At 44.7% G+C, this 22,095-nt stretch overlaps 1 protein-coding gene across 1 annotated transcript in view; it reads left to right on the forward strand.

The window, feature by feature from the left end:
- The window catches only part of LOC147747112 (vitamin D3 hydroxylase-associated protein-like), a 455,455-nt gene that overhangs the window by 87,791 nt on the left and 345,569 nt on the right, over positions 1-22,095 (forward strand). Inside the window, exons 4-6 of the mRNA XM_086952363.1 lie at positions 6,141-6,274; positions 19,255-19,461; positions 21,301-21,341. Of these exons, the coding sequence (XP_086808489.1) occupies positions 6,141-6,274; positions 19,255-19,461; positions 21,301-21,341 (382 nt within the window). The remainder of the gene's footprint in view (positions 1-6,140; positions 6,275-19,254; positions 19,462-21,300; positions 21,342-22,095) is intronic.

The raw sequence follows: 22,095 nt of genomic DNA on the forward strand, positions 1-22,095 counted from the left end.
TAGAGGGTGAGCAAGGGTCATCCTGAAGGGGTCATCCTGCGCCCTGACTTAGAGGAGAGGGTCCCTGCTTGTCACAAGTGAATAATTGCGCCACCCAGAGACCCCCAAATCCAACATTGGAGGCAGCTGTAAGGATTTGCGAATTTGCATTTGTAGTTAACATACAGTGAATTATTGATCACCACACAGGGAGAGCAGACCTATAAAGTAGCCACAGATTTCCATTTTTAACTTTGTTGAGAAATCTCCCATTTTTTGGAAGCCATGCCTGGCTCACTCCCTGCTGGAAGAGCACCCTCTGAGATCTCTGGAATTGAAGATGTAGATTGGGAACACAGAGGACTGGAGGGCTACGCAGTAGAGCAATTGAAAGGTTACTGTGTCAAGTTCAGGGTTCCCCATGCTGGATTAAAAAAAAAACCAATACATCAAGGCGCTGGGAGCCTGGAAGGAGTCAAGAGAGCCATAGAATGCGTTGGAAGTCATACCACCAGATGGCATTGTGGATCCTAGCGGAGGCCTGTCACCAGAGGAGCTGGCAGACAGAGCAGCAGACAGGGCACATGCCATGGAGATGGCAAAGTTAGCTGGACAACTGGAAATTGAGAAGCAAAAATTGGCAATGGAAGCGCAACAACGCCAAATGGATCATGACATGAGATTGAAGGAGTTAGAGCTGAAAGCGAAAAGTCTGGAAACACCTCCTCCTGGTGGCAGCACAACGCCGGTGCAGGTAGAGTCCAGGGTGTACATACCCAAAGATGTGGTTAAGGAATTCTTTAAGGGGGATGACATAGGACAGTGGTTTAGGGCCTATGAAGTAGCCATGTCTTCCCACCGGGTCCCTGACAAGGATTGGGGAGCGGGGTTGTGGGGGAGGTTCCTTAGCGAAGGGCAGGACACCCTCCTAGATTTGCCCCCTGAAGAACACAATTCCTATTCCCGCATGAAAGATGCCTTAATGACCAGGTTTGGGTTAACTCCTGAAATGTATAGGCAGAGGTTCAGGGATTGTATTAAACTTCCTGGGAGAACGTATGTGGAGTATGTAACCTTTTTCTGCAGAGCACTGGATGGATGGGTAAAGGGTGGTAAGGTGAATGATTTTCTAGGGCTTTTTGATTTAATGGCCTGGGAGCACTTGTCGCTAAATTGTTTTCCTGAGCTACGCCAGCACCTGATTGACTGCAGGCTGTCCAACCCGAGGAAGCTCGCTGAGGAGACGGACCGCTGGCTCAGCACCAGGGTCCACAAGGGTCCAGTGGGAGACTCAGCCAGAGGTGGGCAGGGTCCCCAGCAGAAGAGTGGGGGGGGGACAGGGATAAACAGAAAGGGTTCCATAAAGGCCCCCAAAGTAATCCCCAAGGGAACCAGGGGAAAGGTTCACAGCCTCCCCCACCCCCGAAGCAGACCGGGGCCCGACAGGTAGACCTGTTCCAAGAGGGCCCTTCAACTGTTACAGATGTGGTGACCCGGATCACATTGCCACTGACCCTAAGTGTCACCTGTTTGGTAAACCAGCACCCACTGGTGCTCCACCCCGGCAAATGGCTAGTGTTAATTTTGGGGAGGAAGTAGCAGTCCCAGGGGGTGGAGATCCTGTCCAGATGATCCTAGTCCCTCTTTGAGACAGTGAAATGGTCCCTGAGAACTACGTTCCCACTAACACTGAGAAATATGGGCAGGTGGTGACCATCAATGGTAAGAAAGCAGAGGCTCTTGGAGATACAGGATCCAGCGTGACTGCAGTGAGGCAGCACCTGGTGTCTCAAGAGCAGGTTGTACCCCATGCCTACTGTAGGGTTATCAATGCTGACAACTCAGAGAGTCAATGTCCAATGGCTCAAGTTCCCCTTGAGTGGGGGGGGGGGGGGGTCACTGGTACTCTGCAGGTTGTTGTGAGAACGTCCATGCCTGTAGACTGTTTGCTAGGGAATGATCTGGAGGACGCCCCTTGGGAAAAGGTGGAGAAAACAGCTGACCTGAGGATGCTGGGCCTGCCTGACTGGGCGTGCGTGACCACCCGGTCAATGGCAGCCAGTAGGGGTGCTCAAGAGATCCTTGGGCCTGAAGGAGAGGCCCAGGAACCGGCCTTAGAGAGAAAGCGCTGGGGGCGCGTGAAGCCGACCCCTGGAGTTCCTACGGTCCAGGAGGAAGCAGACCTTGAGGGGGATGCGCTGGAGCCTACAGGGGAACAGATTGCTGAACTGGGGGACCTGCCTGAGCTGACCCATTGGCAGCAAGAAGGAGGCCCCTCCAGGGAGGAATTCTGCAGGAAGCAGAAAGAATGCCATTCTCTCGTGGGTGTGCGGCAGCAGGCTGCAGACCAGGCCAATGGTGTTCAGTCTGTAACACATTATGTGTACTGGGAGAATGACCTCCTTTATTCTGAGCCTAAGGTTGCTGAACCTGGGTCAGCCCGTGCGCTGGTGGTACCCGAGAAGTTCAGAGCCTTCCTACTGGAGCTGGATCATGATGTGCCTTTAGCAGGACATTTGGGGATGGACAAGACCTATGACAGGCTTGTCACCCACTTGTATTGGCCCCAACTGCACAGGAGCTCAGATGCTTACTGTAGGACCTGCCAGACTTGCCAGGCAAGTGGTAAGAGCGGAGGGAAGCACAATACTCCTCTGCAACCCTTCCCCGTGGTCAGTACTCCATTCCAGCGAGTAGGTATTGACATTGTTGGGCCTCTGGACCCCAAGACAGCCATGGGCAACAGGTTCATCCTGGTATTGGTGGACCATGCCACCTGGTACCCTGAAGCCATCCCTCTGAGGACAGTGACGGCCCCCGTGATGGGACGGGCACTGATGGGAATTTTCTCACAAGTGGGATTCCCATTAGAGGTGGTGAGGGACAGGGGCACCAATTTCATATCCAAGTATATGAAATCCCTTTGGCAAGAGTGTGATGTAACATACAAGTTCACCACCCCTTACCACCCCCAAGGAAATGGGTTGGTTGAGAGAGTCAACCGAACCCTAAAGGGCATGATCATGGGCCTGGAATATCCAATGAGGGGTAAGTGGGACGTCCTCTTGCCATGCCTTCTCTTTGCATACCGTGCATACCACTTGCCAGCCTCAAAACCTTCCCTTTGCTTCATATTAGTCACCCCTATGGTAGGCCCTAGGGCAGGGTGCATTGTAAGTGTAAGGTAGGACAAGCCCTGATGTGTGTGGCATGTCCTAATAGTGAATTACAGCCAATTTTGTTATTCACTATTGTAAGGCTACCTGTTCTCTTAGGCCAAGATGGCCTGCTGGAATTATTACACTCTATAATCCCAGCAGGCTCAGGGAACATGGTAGAAAGTCAAGTTTAGTATGCCTGAACTCAGAATAATAAAATACTTATTTTAGTAAAGTTTATTTTAATATCCTGTGTTTACAAATTCTACTTTTAGAAAGCTAGCATTTGCTTGCCTAACCATTTCAGCCCGCCTCTGCTAGGATGTGTATCTGCTGTCTGGGTTGTGTTGAGTGACAGGGCTGGGGGATGACTGGTGGTAAATGCAAGGATTACACCTTAGTGGGAGGTGGGAGTGCCCCTGAACTCTGAATAGAGCTCTGCTCTGCCACCACAATGCTGGCTCCACCTCCTGGGGAGCGACTGATGACTCAGCCCGACACATAGCCCAGGAAGAGGGAGGACTGTCAACAGATTACTCCTGGCTGCTCCTGTCATCACAATGCTGGCTCCACCTCCTGCGGAGCGTCTGATGTGCCTGCTCCTCACACTGAAAGGAGACGCCAGGAAAAGCACAACAGAGTGCTTTAAAACTGAATTAGGCTATGCAAAGGCCCCCCTTGCCTGAAAGAACAAAAGAAACTGAGTATAAGTATAGGAGCTCTGCTCCCAAGAAACTAGATCCTGTTTCCCACAATGAACCTCTGCCCAAATAAAAGGAAGAAGAAGAAGATGGAAGGACTGGCCTGCTGTCTGCCTTGCTGAGGAAGGAGAGGAGAAGACTTACTAAAACGTCTTTGCTGACTTGTGCTTGAAACTTTCTCCCAGGGCTTGATTGAGCTTGCCCCCTGATCTGAACCCCAGGACTAGTGGGTTCTCTGTGCCTTGGTTTGCCTGCAAACTGAGCCCTGTGTTCCTCCCGCTGGAGGCAAGACTGCGTCCCCCTCGCCCCCTCCTAGAGTTGTGGCACTCGGGAGCGGCCCGCCATTTTACCCGTTGAGAGCCTCGCTCTACCCGGAGCCGCTCTCTGCCCCTCGGGTCAGGCCCCCTGCTCCTCTGCCCCTGCTCGCTATCTGGAGGGACCTGGAGTGCTGTCTGCCCCCTCCCGCCGGAATCCTGGTCTCCTGAGTGTACTTGAGAGCTTGGACGGCGGCCCGTGTGCTACAAGGGCATCCGGCCGCCCCGCTTTGCCCTCTGACCTGTGGAGAGGCTGCGCCGCACCTCCAGGGAATCTGCCCCCAGTACGGACTGTACTGGAGGACCCCGTGCGGCGCCCTGCTGCTGGAACTGCCCGCTACTTCGCCAGTCCTCAAGGTACGTCCCGTGCTTTGTAGCGCTTCCACGCGTCTGCCTGCCTGGTAGACTGAGGACCACTGCGCTCAAGCACAAAATCAGCACACAACGGGCTCGGGCCCGCAACGTTTTCTTTACCCGTGTGCTAACTGTGTGCTGATTGCCATAAAAGTGACTCTATGCTGAGGTGTGAGTCGAGACTTGTACGCCCCGTATTACCTGGGAGCGGGATGCTTCGCATTGCCCTGCTGAACGTCTGGGGTATTGAGGAACTGTACGCCACGGACCCTTCTAGCGCCTATTTTAACCAGAGCACTTTAATCGGCCCGTACGCTCCCGCCTGCCAACTGAAGCTTGTGCGCTGACAGGAGGAGACGCGTACACGGGTTCCCTTAACACCTTGGCTGCTAGGTGTTTTCCCCTCCTGTGCTGCAGGCCCCCACTTTCCCATTGTTCATGACGAGCTCAGCTCGTCATCAGCACAGCTCAACCGTGCATCATGATGAGCTGAGCTCGTCATCAGCATCGAAAGGGTTAAAGAATCAAGATCGAGATGCAAGAAAGCGGAACGACGAGTACCCCAGGCTGGGAAATCAACGTAGCATTCAAAGGGCACTGCCGGAAGCGTGAGGATCGGCGAGACCCGTTCTGAAGGCCTTAAATACGCTCAGTAGCGCACCGAAGCCTCCTACCCTCACAACCCTGGCCCCAGCATAGTAGAACTGCACCTGAAAGGAATATCACCCCCTTGCAGATAAGAAAGACTACAGAGAAGTAGTTTACAAATCAAGAAGAACACTTGCAATTGTTTCTCATCTAGTGCACAAAGCTAAAACGTTATCAGAGGTCTTGTGATATTTTGCCTGCATAGATATATTATTTTTACATAAAGCATTCATATTTTTACATAACCAATGACTGGTGTCCATTTGTAGGAGGATTCATGTATTTACTGTGTATACCTACAAATGCTTAACCATAACGCATGAAGTTTAGCCTTAGCTGCTCACGCCACGCACCTAGAGGGTGAGCAAGGGTTATTCTGAAGGGGTCATCCTGCGCCCTGACTTAGAGGAGAGGGTCCCTGCTTGTCACAAGTGAATACTTGCACCAATCATGGACCTCCAAATCTAACAAGGTGTTATCATTGAAGGGCACCATGGCTGTCTAGATCAGGTTACAGTTGCAGAGGGTGTTTGTAGGGGGCATGATGGTGACAGAGTTGTCTCACAGAGCAACTGCCATCAGTAGAGCTTATAAAGAGTCAACATACAGGTGACTCGATGGCCATTACGCAGTAATGTCAAATAACAGACATACGTTTGGTAGACATGGGTGGCAGAGAGCAGCAAGGGGCATGTGTGGCTATTATAGCTGGCTACTCATTACTTGTGGCTTTTTCCCGTGCTGACTATTGTTTATAGTTTATACGGACTGTAGAATCCTTTCTTTTTCAACTTGTATAAAATATAACATGCTTATCTATCATGCACATTTGTACTTATTTTTTTCAGCGGGATGTAAAGAAGCAAGTGGCCACCTCTTTTCAAAATTGTTTATACAGTTTCTCAAATTTGATTTCATTAAAAAAAATTAAATCATGGTTTATGCGCAGCTTCTGCTTTATATGTTGTTCCTTTTTGTCCTTGTAGGGTTATGACAGTGCTTGTGGCCTTTTACAATTTCATGATGTTCTGGACCAAGAAGACTGTGTCCTCATCCAGATTTTGAAGAAGCAGGGAGGCATTCCCTTTGTGAAGACTAACGTCCCACAGGCGTTGCTAAAGTAATTATCTGCGTTTATATCCAATGTTTTTTTTAATAATTATGAAGAAATAAGTGTTAATGCTTTTGCACTACTTTGTTCAATCTGGATGCAGAAAGAACAGCTCTGGGAAAGAGAATTGCTTCCTCCACCTGCAAGTTTTCATCTGTTCTTGAACAATGCCAGGCTTGAAAGATTCCTTAGGCTGGTCACAGTTAGTTCCATAGTTGTGCTCCAAGAGCCCAGATCAGTCTCGCCCCACTCTTCTTGACAGTCAAGCTGAATTGACTCATCAAATCTGCCTTGCTAGATCTCAAGTTGTCATTCAGTACATGAAATAGAGCTTGTAGCTATTTTGCTTTAAATATTTTCCTCATTGTTTTCATAAACTTCTGGAGCAAACTAGGAGCTACTTTGAACGTTATAGAATTCCAATAGAAGCCCAGGTTAGATGTCCTGCACAACTAACCTGGGCTTCTATTGGAATTCTATAACGCATATCAGCAAGCCCCTTATCGTCGTTTTAGTGGCAGTTTACTGCCACTAAAACAGCGATAACTTTAACGAGGTTCTTGCTAATATGTCCCAGTGTGATTACAGAAGGTGAGTTAAAGTATAAACAGGAGCTTCAGTGTAATGTCATCAAGGGAAGTTGGAGTCTGTATATCCGAAAGAAGGCAGGCCAAAGACTTATTGGGATCTGTGTGTCTCCTATAAAATCCTAAACCAGAAAAAATGTGGTATGGCGAGAATTAACAGAATAATTAAGATAGTATGTTGCAAAGATAGGTGCCTTGAGAATTAAATTATCAGCCACCAACATTGTTGATCTTTTCTGCCAACCTCAAGATGTTTTGAGTGGCAGCCCTTAGGGCACACTCTCCTTGTTTGTGCAATGGTGCACCTTTAAGTAGGCACACTAGATGCAAACAGGGACAGTACACCCTATTAGAATTATTACAGTGCCCCCATGGCAGCCACAAACGTGTACTGGCCTAGGGACAATGCATTCAGTAAAATGCCATGCGATTGCTTCAAAGCTGCTCTGTGTTTTCTGTGCAGGTGGCCACCTGACTGCACTTTAAGGAGGGGTTGGAGATCCACCTGCAGTCGGAATCAGCAATTGACTCTGCCTGCAGGGAAATGTCTGGGGGTTCATGGTACCCCCTTTTTCCCCTCCATAGGTCTGCTTTCATGGATTACAGTGCGTGCCCATCGACAGAATCCAAGTTCGCCACTTATATGACCACAGTAGCCACCTGAATGAGATCCAACTGCTTCAAACAAAGTGGCCTTTGGAAGAAAAACCTCTGCCTGGGATTCTTTCTGGTGGCTGGCAGATCTTGGCTTCATACCTAACACCACTACCCATGCCTTGAATTTAGAAATTGTCCTAGACATCAAGCTCGCCATGACAGACCAAGTAAACATGGTGACCCTCACCTGCTTCAACATCCTGAGGATGCTGCAAAGAAATCTTCAAGTGGCTGCCAGTGAACACCAAGACATTCTTCAGACAGGCCCTAACAACCAGCACACTTGATTATGGCAACACTCTACTGAGGAGTCAACAAACTGCTCCTGAACAGGTTCCAAACCATCCAAAATTCAGCAGTATGACTTATCCTAAACCTACTTCGGCACACAGACATCACCCCACACCTCAAGGATCTTTGCTGGCTCCCCATACACAAGCACATTCAATTCAGACTATTCACACTCACATACAAAGCACTATGCAGCACAAGCCCCACCAACCTCAACAGCTTTGTACACTTCCACCAGCCTCTAACGGACCTCTCCTCAGCCAGATTCTCACTAGCACTTGTTCCCCACATACAAAAATACTGACCCGGAGGCTGCTGCTTCACGTATTTCTCCTCCAAAGCATGACCACACAACACATCAGAGCCTCCTTATTGCTTCTTGAGTTTTTCAAGAAGCTGAAGACCTGGCTCTTCAAATGAGATCCCTAGGGAAAGAACCATTTTGCCACCTACAACGTGGCAAAACTCTCATGGGTGATTACTGCAATAGAACAAAACAACATACCACAATGCACCACCTTTTTTGTGGCACCCTAAGAGCATATTTGCCTCTGTGCCCACAGCTACAATACGGGGTGGTAGCAGGGGCAAAGTGTGAAGAATTGAGTAGGGGGTGAAAACCAACTCAAGCAGTAACCATAATTCTTGTCAGGGTGAAACACAAGTTAACTCCAAACTATTATGTGCTGAACACTAAGGTAGCTTTGCACAAAAGCAGTCAGGCTTAACTTAGATTCAACAAGTGAAGAATTTATGCAGTAACTAAACAGCAATAAAGGAAAAACACAACACCAGAAAAACCCCACACCAATCTAGAAAAATAGAGTACATTTTAATAAATTATGTGACACTAAAACAACAAAAATCCAATCAGTACAACTGGTGATATGGAGTTTTTCTGGGTTTTGAAAAAATCAAGCACTCAGAAGCAAAAATATTCAACTCTATCATCTGGTAGCATGAGGCATGGTCCTAATCACATGTTCAGGCTGACCACGATGAAGGACACTGGATTGAGTTGAGTCCCCTTACATTGTGGCTCGGGCATAGTGATGTGGAGTCCTTGCGTCGAGCTGTGCGAGTTGGCATCAAGAAGTCATCAACAAGGAGATTCAATACGAGGTCAACATGGAGATGCATTGTGTGGCAGCAGAGTCGGTAAAGTTGTTGACTGGAGCTTGCAGTGCAAGACCATGAGCAATCTTCAAGGATCCTAGGCGCAGGCGTGCGTCGCTGTATATCCAGCTACGTGTTTATTCAATAAACTATTACTTCACAATATTCAAAGTTTTTATTTCCAAAGTATTTTATTCATACTTGTATTCAAATTTCATGAGTTTTCATACAATTTCCATATATTCTCACATCTTCATTTATATCATCACTTCTCACATATTAATCCTTCCATATTAGTCCTTCCAATGCATTTCGGCATAAAGCCTTCATCGGGGAAGTCTAAAAAGAATAAGTGATAACAAATTAACTATGCAATCCTCCTCTGTGTTTTTATCGCATTCTAACTGACAAGTATGCAAAACTAAATCGAAATAAACATATGTACAAAACTTAAATAATCTAAACAATACTGAGTGTCTAATGTCTAAACTGCTTTACGGAAAATTTCTCAGAAAGTATACGTATCTGCTGTAGTATTGGTGTAATACTTTATTCGATAGATATTTATCATAAAAGTACAAACATACAAAATACATAAAAACAATCTACCCAACAGTACTACATTTACAGCAGAACAGCACAGAACAATTTAAAAAGGTAAAGGGGAAAAAGGAGAATTAAAACAATGCAATCGTCCTAATAAACTTTTATACATTGCCCAGCAACCTAGAACAAATTATCCAGGCACCCGCGAGGTATTTTGCGACCCCACAGACGATATACATAGAGGCAGTGTTGGTTAACATAATACGCAGGGCTGATCTATGATCCTTCACACCTAGAACCCTGCACACTGGTTTCAACCATTTATTCCTAACATGTTTATAGGCTGTACATGCGAATAAAAAGTGGCCCAGGGTTTCCTCCGGGCAGCTGCAGCCTGGGCAATTTAAGTCATGCCCCATTTGCTTTTCCACCCTTCCATAAATTTCTTGAGGGGCAGAGTACCGTATCTCAACTTAAAAAACAAAGTCCTGTCTCTGGGTAGCTGGATAAAGTCCAGGAAGGGTTCCAGCTTACAAGATGGTTTATGATCAAGGAAATTGATCGTCAGGGTTCCCAATTTGGGGTTGACATAAACCTTGGCCTCAACCCAATCCCAATATAACTTTTTGACAATTTGTTTAGCAGGTGGACATTGCGAGGCCCAACACTCTTCCAAGCCTATAGATGTTACCAGCAACTTAAGGTTGTTAAGCCACTTTATCTTGTTGTTGACATTAAGGGAGATTAATTCGTCCAGCACTCGAGCATATTCGGTTAATTCTTGAGTCCTTCTAAGGCGCAGCCAAAATAACAGCGGCCTAAGATGGACTTTATCAGAAATTGTTTTTTTACGCATGTCAAAAAATAATGGTATCAAAGGGGTTGACACTGGGAGTGATACCAAATCTCTAATGAACTTATTCTCTGCAGATGCCAGGGCCTTGATGTTTTCGGTACCCCATAGTTCAGAACCGTAAACTGTCGAGGCTACAGCCTTCCCCTCATAGACTGCCAAGGCTGGAGCAACCGGTCTGCTAATGGAGAGGGGCTGTTTCTTTAGTATCGCTCCAGAGACCCTTTTGAGATTAAGTACCATTTTAGATATGTGAGAGCCCCAGGACATATTGTTGAATAGCCTAACCCCCAGGTAGTCGAATTCATTCACCACCTCCAGATGGGACCCGAACAGTGAGATATGTACCTTCCTAACCTTTCTATTTGCGGAGAAACCCATTAACTTTGTTTTCGAGGTGTTTATCGATAGACCACGCTCTTTACAGAAGAGAGAGAAACAGTCAAGCAATTTTTGCAGGCCCTTCGGGGTCTTGGACATCAGGAGGGTATCGTCCGCAAAGAGGAGTGTGGGGGTCTTCTCTCCGGCAAGGACAGGCGCGTCCGTAGGGTCCTCCCTCAAATGGTCCACCACCCCATTTATAAAGAGGGAGAACCACGTTGGAGCCATCACGCATCTCTGCCGCACCCCTCTGTTGACTGGTACCCTCCTTGTCAATTGCCCCTGACTCCCCCACCATATCCTTGCAAAATTGTCCTCATGGAGCTTGATGACAAGTTGCAGCAAATAGCTAGGAAACCCCATGGACAATAATACCTCCCATAGTTTAGCACGTGGAATAACATCAAATGCGGTTTTGAGGTCTATTAAAGCCAAATAAAGGCTGCCCTTATTAATAGATACTGACTTCCAATAGACCGCACACAACCGAAACACCTGGTCCATTGCACCAACATTCCGCCTAAACCCAGCCTGATTATGTGTTAGTACACCTTCATCCATAAGCCATGTCTCTACTCTGCTTATAATGACCCTGCCAACTACCTTTTGGATGGTATCGATTAAACTAATTGGTCTGTAGTTGGCAGGGTCCTCTCTATCACCTTTTTTTATAAATCGTGATCACCTCCGCCCCTTTCCATGATTCCGGGACGGGATGGCCTAACTGGATTAGATTCATTAGGCATGCTATGAAGTCTGCCCAAATTAGGGGGTCATAGGATAACAAATCTCCAGGCAAGCCATCTGGACCGGCTGCTTTACCTGGAAGGATTTTGGAAATTGCATCTTAGACCTCTCGCGTCGAGAATGGGATCGCCTCGGTAGGAGAATCTGTTCTTAGGTGGGACGAAGATAATGGTATTGAGTAAGCTTGAGCATCATCATCACAATATAATTTAAAAAAATGGGCATGCCATTGCTGTTCATTAATGTGATTTACAATGGGATCAATTCCTCTATGGTCTAAAATATTAATTAATTTCCCAAAAATGACTGAATTCTTTCCACAGGCCGCGGTTTTAAGCTGCTGCCAATGGTCCTCATCCCAGTTTTTTTTTAGCTAGGGAAATAGTGCTGCGGTAGTCCCTCCTGGCCAGTCTCACTGCTCTGGGGTCTTTCAATTTTATAGCTAAAGCAATAGCCTTCCTCTTGTTTCTACAATTTGCTGTGTACCAAGGGTTAGTCTTGGGGGGTCGAGGATCGGCCGGTGGCTTCCCCTTGGAGTTTTTAAGGAAATACTTTCCTATTTGAACTGTAAAATTCTGGTATTGAGCTAATAATTTCGGCCCAGAAAAATTTGAATTTGCCAAATCCACCACTGCAAGACAGGAAGTTTCCGCTATAACTAGCTCCTTAATACAGTTAAGTTTCCCCTCTTCGCACTTAACCACATCCGATCTTAGTTTCCTGTTGCAGTTAGAGGGAAAGACCTCCTTAGTGATCAGCTTCGGCCCGCACTCCCACATATCCCATTGGCCCAATTGATTCCCATACACAAAGGGTTATGATCACTGTCTGAGGACTGCCTGACCTCCATATCTACAAGGTTGGCCCAGGATTGGACGTGTAAAAAGATGTAATCAATTCGCGATGGGAAGCCTATCCTATTGTAGGTCATCGCCCCATTGCAATCAGAAGTGGTCCGCCCATTAAGAGCCCGTAGGTTGTGGTCCAAGACAAGAGCATTCAGTTGGATTGCTCTGGCGGACCATTTCTTGATGGGAGCCAGTACTAGAGGGGGTATAGAGTGTCTCCAGTCCTCCGAGCTCCAACCCAATATGTCCTCATCATCAAGGGGTTCAAATGTGCAGTTGAAATCACCCCCACCAGGATTTTTGACCCAGGTGGCAATTCTGATAACTTAGAATCCAACAGCTCAATTGTTTGTGAAGTTTGGCCACCCTGTGCCCCTCTTGCATAGACACAGAAAATGTGTATATAACCCCCATGGGGGCTTTTCAGGGAGATATGCAAAATGTAATTGGAAGGGACACTATGCATAGTGACCACATATTTAAAATTTACTTTCACCCATATGAGAAGGCCACCGGACGGGCGACGTTTCCCTGAGGAGACTGCCGGAACGTAATAGGTGGAGTACCCATTTTTGTATTGCGGGGACAAACACCAGGTTTCCTGAAACATGCAAATATGGAAGGGATCAATAAAATCGTTCCAATCTGGAATTGCAAGGTTTTTCCTAAGCCCTGCTATGTTCCAGGAAAGAATATTAATGGGAGTGACGGCTACAGTCGGTACAGTAATTAAGTGTGTGGGACCGGCTTCCTCTTCACTAAAACTAGGGCCGCAGGATTCCAGGTGTACTTGGCCCTCCCTAGCACTACCAACTTCAGCCCCCAGAGGGTCTATCACTTCCCTCAAAACTTCTTTACCCTGTGAAGTTAAGTGTGAAGGGCCATCTTCCTCTTTACTTAGACTAGGGCTACAGGTTTCCAGGTGTACTTGACCCTCTCTAGCCATACCAACATCAACCCCTGAAGGATATAACACTTCCCTCCAAGCTACTTTGCCCGGTGAAAGAACTGGGAGTCAGTCAACTGCTTCCAACCCACTATAGCGATTAAAACAAGGTATAGGAGGAGGATTGTGCTGTTGACCTGACCATGCCCCATTGAAGTGGTTGGCCCCATACAGGGGCCTACCAATTCTTCTGGGGACTGTGCTCCACCCTCCATTGTCGCCACCATCCCACTGACTAGTATTATTATAATGTTGACCAGACCATGCCCCGTTTTGCTGGTTGATGCCAGGAAGACGCCTACCCGTTGTTCTTTGCATTGGAGTCCACCCTCCGGTGTTACTACTGTCCCACTGATTTAGGTTGTGGTCCATCCAAGGCTCCCCTCTTATTCCTCCTACCGTTTGATTAGAAGCTCTCAACCAGCTCCACCTATTACTACGATAGTCTGTAAGCATATAGAAATAGGATAGTGGTTTGGCTAAGATTGAGGAGTTAATGTTGCATGGGGGCCCTGCAATTATATGTTCCACCGAACGCGAGTCCTCAAATGTCACAGCAACACAGTCCCCTTGGATATTTTTTTTATTCTCACCCACCCGCGGGGCTCTCTCTACCATAAGCAGATTATTATGGATATTTGGTGGTAGGGGATAGTTTTTGTCTAACCAATGGCAGACTTTATTTTTTGAGCAGGCTGGTCCTCGCAGTCCCGCCTCTGTCTGTGTGTGTGTGGGGCAGATGGTCACCAGAAAGTCCACAGGTCCTCAAACGGCCAGGCGGGTCCCAGAGGCAATGTCCACGGCATAGTTTCAACAGTCACGAGCGGCGCCCGCGAAGCGGGAGCCGCGAGACATGGCAAAGTGGCCGGAAAAGATGAAATGTCAGGCTCCGCTGCTACAGCAATCCCAGGTAAAGGCACAGGAAGGCTCTCACTCAGCACGCACTCATCAAGCTCTTATCTGCTGGAGGGGGCGGGAAGAGGACCAGCTGCGGCCGATCAGCGCCGCTGAGCAGGCTGGTCCTCGCAGTCCCGCCTCTGTCCGTGTGTGTGTGGGGCAGATGGTCACCAGAAAGTCCACAGGTCCTCAAACGGCCAGGCGGGTCCCAGAGGCAATGTACACGGAAAAGTTTCAACAGTCACGAGTGGCGCCCGCGAAGACGAAATGTCAGGCTCCGCTGCTACAGCAATCCCAGGTAAAGGCACAGGAAAGCTGTAGTATTATTAAACAGGTAAATAGTTGTTACATAATGTCAATGATCTAACCAAAACTGATGTAAGAATCTGTTCATTTCCGTAAATTTCAGATTACTAATTTCACGGACAGTGAGCTAAGGTGTATCAAATGAATGTTAGTCACTACGATTTAATCCTAATACAGACACTATCGCTAGTGGTTATTCGCTTTCTTTGAATAAGTCGGATACATTTACGCGCTAATGTATGGGAAGTTATCAAGTGTCATGATCGTGGCTCAAAACGCGTAGCTGCCGGGCTGTGCCTCTCGTTATTACCGTGACTCGAGCATTAAGTTCTCTCTTCTGTTGAAGCTGTCGCCATGTCCGGCCATGCGCTATAGTTGGCGTGTGACGTGTATATAGGGCGTTCCGTATAAGTGATGTAGGTTTAAAGAAACCTCACTTGTGCAAGAATTGTGTTAATAAAGCTCGGAGTGATCTCAATACCGCAATGTAAGAAGGATGTGATGCATTATGGTTAAACTATGTGTCCCTTAAACCTCACGGGATGAATGAACGTATAGAATTTGGTTGCTACTTATGAAATGTTTATTTCATCTATGATTACATCACTGTAGTGCTGGACAATCGCTGACATACTATGAAGTTAATATTATATTTTGTTTATACTTAATATTTTTTTATGTGGACATCATATATATATCCTGCCTGTATTGCAAACAGTCAACTTTCTATTAGGGGCATTTTCAGAATTGTGACTTAAAATCCAGCTTTGACTAAAAAGCCTTTTTCAGTTTTATCATGGCTCACAAATCCTAATCCATTTATATTCTTTGTCTTTATTTTCTTCTGTTTAGTTGTCCAGTCAACACGTGTTACGTTGTCTGGGCCAATCACCCATGACTTCCTCAGGGCTGTATTGCTATGTCAAAAAGTTCTGAACTTCTGTACCGGATGTATTTCCGTTCCAGATAGTAGAGTAGAAGAGATCAGAATCCAAGTCCTGACACGGATGCCGAATCGCGTGTCGTGGTCAACAAAATGCAGGGAAAGGGCACTGAATACGGCCCAATCAATGAGCTGATGGGACGCAGACAGGCGTCCATTTAGGAAGGTTACATTGATTGGGCTGTACTTAGTGCTCATTCTGCTGGGAGTCCAAATAGGTCTATAGTCACTTCTCGTAGTAGAAGACTAAGACTATATCTACTTTATTCAATACCAAAACATAAAATATAGGTAGATCTACTTTGAAATTGATTTATTTATTGCATATTGTATTATCAAAATACATTTAATACTGTAAAAAAATCCAGTACTCATGCTTGTGGTGACAAAAATTACAAAACTCCAAACTTCGAAGAAGACTTATGGGTGAAAGAGAGGACAAGGTGTCCCTGTGAATGCAGTTACATTTTATCCACTGCAACCTCTTCAGCATCCGAGGCGGGCATCTGTCCGCCTTTCCGTCCAGCGTGTGGTACCATTGCATGCTGCATAAATACTCAGCCTTCATCTGCTTTGTGTCTTCCTGTTTTTACTTTTCCATGCCATAAAAGAGATCCAGGAAGAGATCTAAATTTACTTAACATAAACATGGCATGCCATTGAACCTGGTAAGAACTCCATGTCACAACGATCGTTGGAAACTGTGCTATTTAGATTTCAATATTTAGGGCCAGATTTATAAAAAATACATGCAATGCAGTGCAGCACCCGAAGAGGCTGTGTTGTGTGATAGTGAGGGAGCAGGAAAGGACCATATCTACAGAGATATGGCTCTCTCCTCTCCATAGTGCCGGTGCATGGTTTAGTTGCTGTGCACGAGGCACACACCATAGCGCCATAGTGCTAGAGTGTGTACCTACGTCTAGCATAGGTTTTGTACAGGAAGTGTAGCCTTCCTAGACAAGTTAAAAGATTTCCTAACTGTCTATGTGTGCTGCACAGTGCAGCAGGCAAACAAAGTCGGAAAAGAAAGGATGAATAAATACATTTCTCCTGCTAGTACCTCCTTTAAAGTGCCATTAACTTTTGTATGTAAACTCTGTCTACAATTCCTTGTAGGTAGGGTTTTGCATCAAAAGGCGTAAAGGCATAGGTGATTCCATGGGAACCCCCATGTACCACCCATGGAACTAAGTAATGCAAAGCAGTGCTTTACGCTGCATTGCGCTACTTTTAGGATACTTTCCAGCGCACAACAAGATTTGCATTGGAAAGTAAATACCCCAAAATAATTTTGTGCTGGCTAGCATCATTTTTTTTACACTAACCCAGTGCAAAATGCTGAAAAATCTACAGTTTAGAGTGTTCCTTGTAGTTGCACCAGAATGTCACCTCAATATGTTTAAACCATTAACCTAATTACCACACATGTGTCACTATATACCAGAGACACCAACAGGCTTCCATTTGGTGTGGTAATGTAGGAAAAACAAGCATTGTAAAGCCAATAGGATTCACCCATGAGACTTATCAGCTTTAGGCATTCTTTTATGTTAATAACACTGTCTTCCTCTGAACTAGCAAACAGAAGAATTACTGAATAACCCAAATGCCTCAATTATGGGACATTCACATCATACATGCCACAGCATGGAAACTGATCTTGTCACCGCCATAAATGACATCTACGTGGCTCTGAATGGAGTAATACAGCAGCCCTCACCCCCCTTGACCTCTCTGAAGCATGTGACACAATCTCTAATCAAATACTTATCTAACACCTACACAACATCATGATCGAAGGATATTCACTCCAATGGATGTCCTCCTTCTGGACTGATAGGACACAGTCGGTCAGCTTGGCACCGTACACCTCAGACACCCCACCCTCATAGGTGGAGTTCTGCAAGGATCCTCCCTTAGCCTGACTTTGTTCAATGCATACATGATTCCTTTATCCAGCTTCCTCTGCTCTCAAAATATCAAGATCTTCTTTTATGCTGATGACACGCAACGTAATCACTCCCTCACGGACAAGACACCCAGTACCTGGATCAAATTAGGTGCCTGCATGACTGAAAACACCCACTAGATGAGGACCGACTGTAAGAAATTGAGGAAGTTTAGGAATTGTAATGAGGCAACTTCATTGTTTTCCTATAAGAAAAGGTAGGCCTTGCAGTACTGAAAAACGAATTTAGGAGTTTTTAACTGCCAGGACACGTAAAACTTAAAAGTACTTGTCCAATGTTTTGAGTGAGCTGCACCCTGCACTCTAGGCTGTTCAAATGAAGGTTTTTGCCTGGCAAAAGGTTTATTTTACCAGATCACAAAGCCAGCCTTGAACCGCACACACAGGCTGAAATGGCAGGCTCGAGACAAGTTTGCAAGGCTACTGAAGCGTCAGACACAAGCAGGGTTGCAGGCCCACTAGTTGCATTTACATTACAGGCCATGTAAACATAGTACCATTTTACTTGGGATTTACAGGTAAAGTAAATACACCAATTGGGTACAAGCCCGTTTTACCAAGTTTTAAGTGGAGAGCACAAGCAGTTTAGCACCAGTTAGGTGTATTAAAGTTTGCAGAGATCTAAAAGACAACAAACGTGGGTTCAGAAAACAGGAGGGCGAAAGCAAAATGTTTGGGGATGAACCTGCAGAAAGCGCCAAGTACTGCACCAACTATCTGAAGCTGAGCAACGAAATGCCTAAAACCATGATCTTCAAGAACAGCACTTTACTGTGGGCCTCCAACTAGTGGGCAACAGATTTAGGACTGACAACACCAAGAACCTTAGGATCGTCATCAACAGCAAACTCAACATGACTGTCCAAGCCAACACTATTACTGCTTCATGCTTCCATACTCTGAAGACGCTGCGGAAGATTTTCAAATGGCTCCCAATCAGCACCCGGCAAGCCATCATGCAGGCCTTTGTCACAAGCATGGATCAACAAAAAACTCCCAACAGAAGGCTGCAGTCCATTCAGATCTGGGCGGCCAGAATCACTGCTGGTCTCCCATTACCCACTCACATCTCACAACACCTGAAGGAGCTCCACTGCCCCAGCATACTTCAAATATAGAATCTTCTATACAAAGCTTCCAGACACCTCTGCTTAAATCCCACACATAAGTAAAATCAGATCAAGTGTTTGAGCCTTTATCTACATCGCTCTTAAAGCATGGAACAACTTGTAACTACACACAAGAGCCTTCTCCTCACTTCTTTAAATCTGCAAGAAGCTGAACACCAAGCTTTTTGAGTAGTCTCAGTAGACTCTCAGGCTGGCTAGACTCACACCTCTTTATTACCAGGATACCCTCCCAGGTGATATTGTTCTCCACAATATATGTAGATATCATCAACCTAACATAACATGCAATAATAAGAGGTCTTGGAGACACTTGGTGGCTTATCTATAAGATCTCTGTTCAACACGTAAAGTGGTACATGTTTGATGTGGGACTCTCATACAAATTTATGAAGCCATGCAAATCCTCCCTGCATGGCTTTGACTTGCATCATAAATCATGAGTAAATCATGAGTAAGGCGACGCAAATCACTGTTGCACCTTACTCTGCGCCTGCAAGGCACTCCATGAGTGTTGCAGTGAGTTGTCTCATGCAACACCCATGGATTTTGACGCTGCCTCAGATTTTTAAAATCATGTACACATGAAAGACGGGAATACTTAAAAATGTGCTAATCAGTAACACAAGGATTAAAGCGTATTGTTACCACCACGTTTTATTGCTTTGTTCTCCATATGAAAGAAAATTTTTTGATGAAATGTGATCAGACACGTCCAAAAAATAGTGAACATTCTTATAAATGTAATTTCATTTTGTTTTGACTCTTTCAGTTATGACTGCAGCAACCCAGTGTATGGGCAGACCCGCAATCCTCTGAACCACAAAAAGGCCCCTGGAGGATCCTCAGGAGGCGAAGGGGCTATCATCGCCGGTGGTGGCTCCGTCATTGGAATAGGGTCTGATATGGGTGGAAGCCTCCGATTTCCATCGAGTTTTTGTGGTATCTGTGCACTGAACCCAACTGCATGCAGACTAAGGTGAGTTCTAAAACTATATGTTGATGGCTCATTTTGCACGAGATATTAATTTAAAACATTTTGAAGTGCTCTACTTTTGTTTGTGCATTGATTGTATGCAGCCCATTGATAAAGGAATGAGTATTTAACAACAATATTTCGATCAGAACTTTTTCATAGTTTCATTATGTATCCATATATAGGTAGGGACAGAAAGAAAATATTTAGTATCTCATTCTAAAGCTATGCACCTATTGAACATTGTAATGGCTTTGCCTGTTTTGATACAGAGAACACAAGATCACTGCTTGACTATTGAATCAGAACACCAAGGCCCCAATTCAAAAGGCATTCTAACACTTTTGAGTATCTTATACTTTTGAGTTTACTACTTTTTACTTATCAATAGAATACGAGTGTAAGATACTACGAAGAACCACCGTAGTAAATCCAACACCACACGTGGCCAACACTGGTACTGCAACATCCTCCCATAGAAAGTAGGTGGGGAATGAAAAAAAAAACCCACAGGAGATAATGTTGAAATATATTTTATTGATTAAAATAGTTGCATTCCAAAATAGTTTATTTCGATTACAGGCCCTTATGAAGGGCCTATTATCAAGCCCAATATCGCCTCTTTAGCGGCAGTTTCCTGACCCTAAAGCGGCGATAATTTTAAAGCTGTTCTTGATAATATGCCCCCTAGAGATTCAGGAGCATCCACAGAAAGTATAGGGCTGGCCTATCCTGCTGAAAATCCAAGGGCCCTTTTCACAATAGTAATATGAGACAAAATCCTAACTTTACGACTTTCGGTATTCACAGAGCATATTTAGGAGTAGTAAAGTTAGGATTTTGTCTCAGTTTAACTTAAGTTTTGGTCTTAAGTTTAACTTAAGACCCAAACGTAGGTTTAACTGAGACAAAGTTTTGGTCTTAAGTTTAAGTTTTGGTCTTAAGCTTAACTTAAGACCAAAACTTAAGTTTAACTGAGAAAAATTCATATCTTTACTACTCCTAAATGTCCTTAGTGAATACCGAAAGTTGTAAAGTTAGGATTTTTTCTCAGATTACTTTTGTGAATCGGGCCCCAAGTTTTTAACTATTGGTAGTAAACAAGATTTCCTCTGTGCTCATAAAATGTAAAAAAATAAAATTGGGCTAAGTTGGGGTGATAGTTCATGGAAAATCGAAAGATTTTTTACCGTCAAATCGACCAAGGATAAAGCTCAAATGTCATCTCATGGTGCCTGCATTAAATTTCATCAATAAAGCCCTCTAGTTTATATTGTTGACATTTCAAATTTGGCTCTACACCTGCTGTTGATTATAAGCCCATTATGTCTCTCATATTGGCCCTCATATTTTCCCTTTCTTACCTCTTAGATTCTAACTTTGTTAAAAACAGATCTTGTACTTTATAGATCCCCTTTGAGATAGAATTCCGATTCGAGAACAGGTCAGGTCTTCCAATAGCTTCCAAATGTATTTGTAAATAATGCATACATTGAGTTATTAGGCCATAGTCACAGGACACGTTGTCCTTAATGATCTCACGATTAAGGGAGGCCTCTGGGTTACTCCACATAGATATCTACTGGAGAAGGGTGGCAAGCCCCACCAGGTCTGAGACATCGTATCTTAATTTAAAAACAATCCAAGACTATTATCGTTCCATTTCCCTTGCTCCTCTCACACTCTTATTACTACTCTACTTCTTATTACATGACTGTGAATTTTCTTTCCTTGCTACACATATATTTCACAATGTAAGATAATAATGATAAACATTTTACATGATCTAGCAAAATATCAAATTCTTATCTGTCTCATTTACTTTATTCTCTTTACTTTTAGTGTTTGCAAGACAAGTGTTCCTATAGATGGACAAACTGGAGGTATATTGCTTAATATTTGCTACACCTTTTAATATGAATTAAATATATTATGTGTATTACGGATACCATTTTTCAGATTGCCTTAAATTTAACCTGATTGCACAGTGCATTAATATTTACACATAATTTGAAAACATGAATATCACTTTCATATCCCCTCCTGGTAGCCTCTGTGCTGATGTTTCTCTAGTGTTTGAAGGGAACTATGACAAATGTTATTATTAGATTGTATCATGATCACTAGCCTTTGGTGTATATATTATTGTATACCAAACCTTGTTCACATTTGTTGCCACTATTTCAGTTGATTGAATTGGGTCACATTTCTGGAACATTTTGTCAAAACGTTTTTCTCTCTTTAAAATAGTTTCTTCACAGAAATACAGCATACAAGTATGTTTCATGATTTTGGCCGAAGTGAAAATACCGTTATTTTCTATGAGTTTATCTTTACTGACACAACCTTCCACCACTGACCTTCCTAATGATTTTCTTCTAGATAGCCATATGTGCTTTTTAGCAGATCAGTCTTCCCTAAAGAGATACCTAAGATAAATTAAGTGGCTTGTACATTCTGAAACTACCACATTCTTAGAGGCTCAAGATGTGCTTATGGCTTAAAAAACGATAACATAATTGAGATACTATTTCTAGGCATGGATTTGGTAACAGTGATTGGTAGTCAGTCTCTTCATTGAAGTGCTCAATGGACAGATCACAACTTGGAATTTTTTTCTTGCCAACTGGATATTCA

This window comes from Lissotriton vulgaris, chromosome 1_1, assembly GCF_964263255.1.
Source record: "Lissotriton vulgaris chromosome 1_1, aLisVul1.2, whole genome shotgun sequence".
NCBI classification, from domain to species: Eukaryota; Metazoa; Chordata; class Amphibia; order Caudata; family Salamandridae; genus Lissotriton; species Lissotriton vulgaris.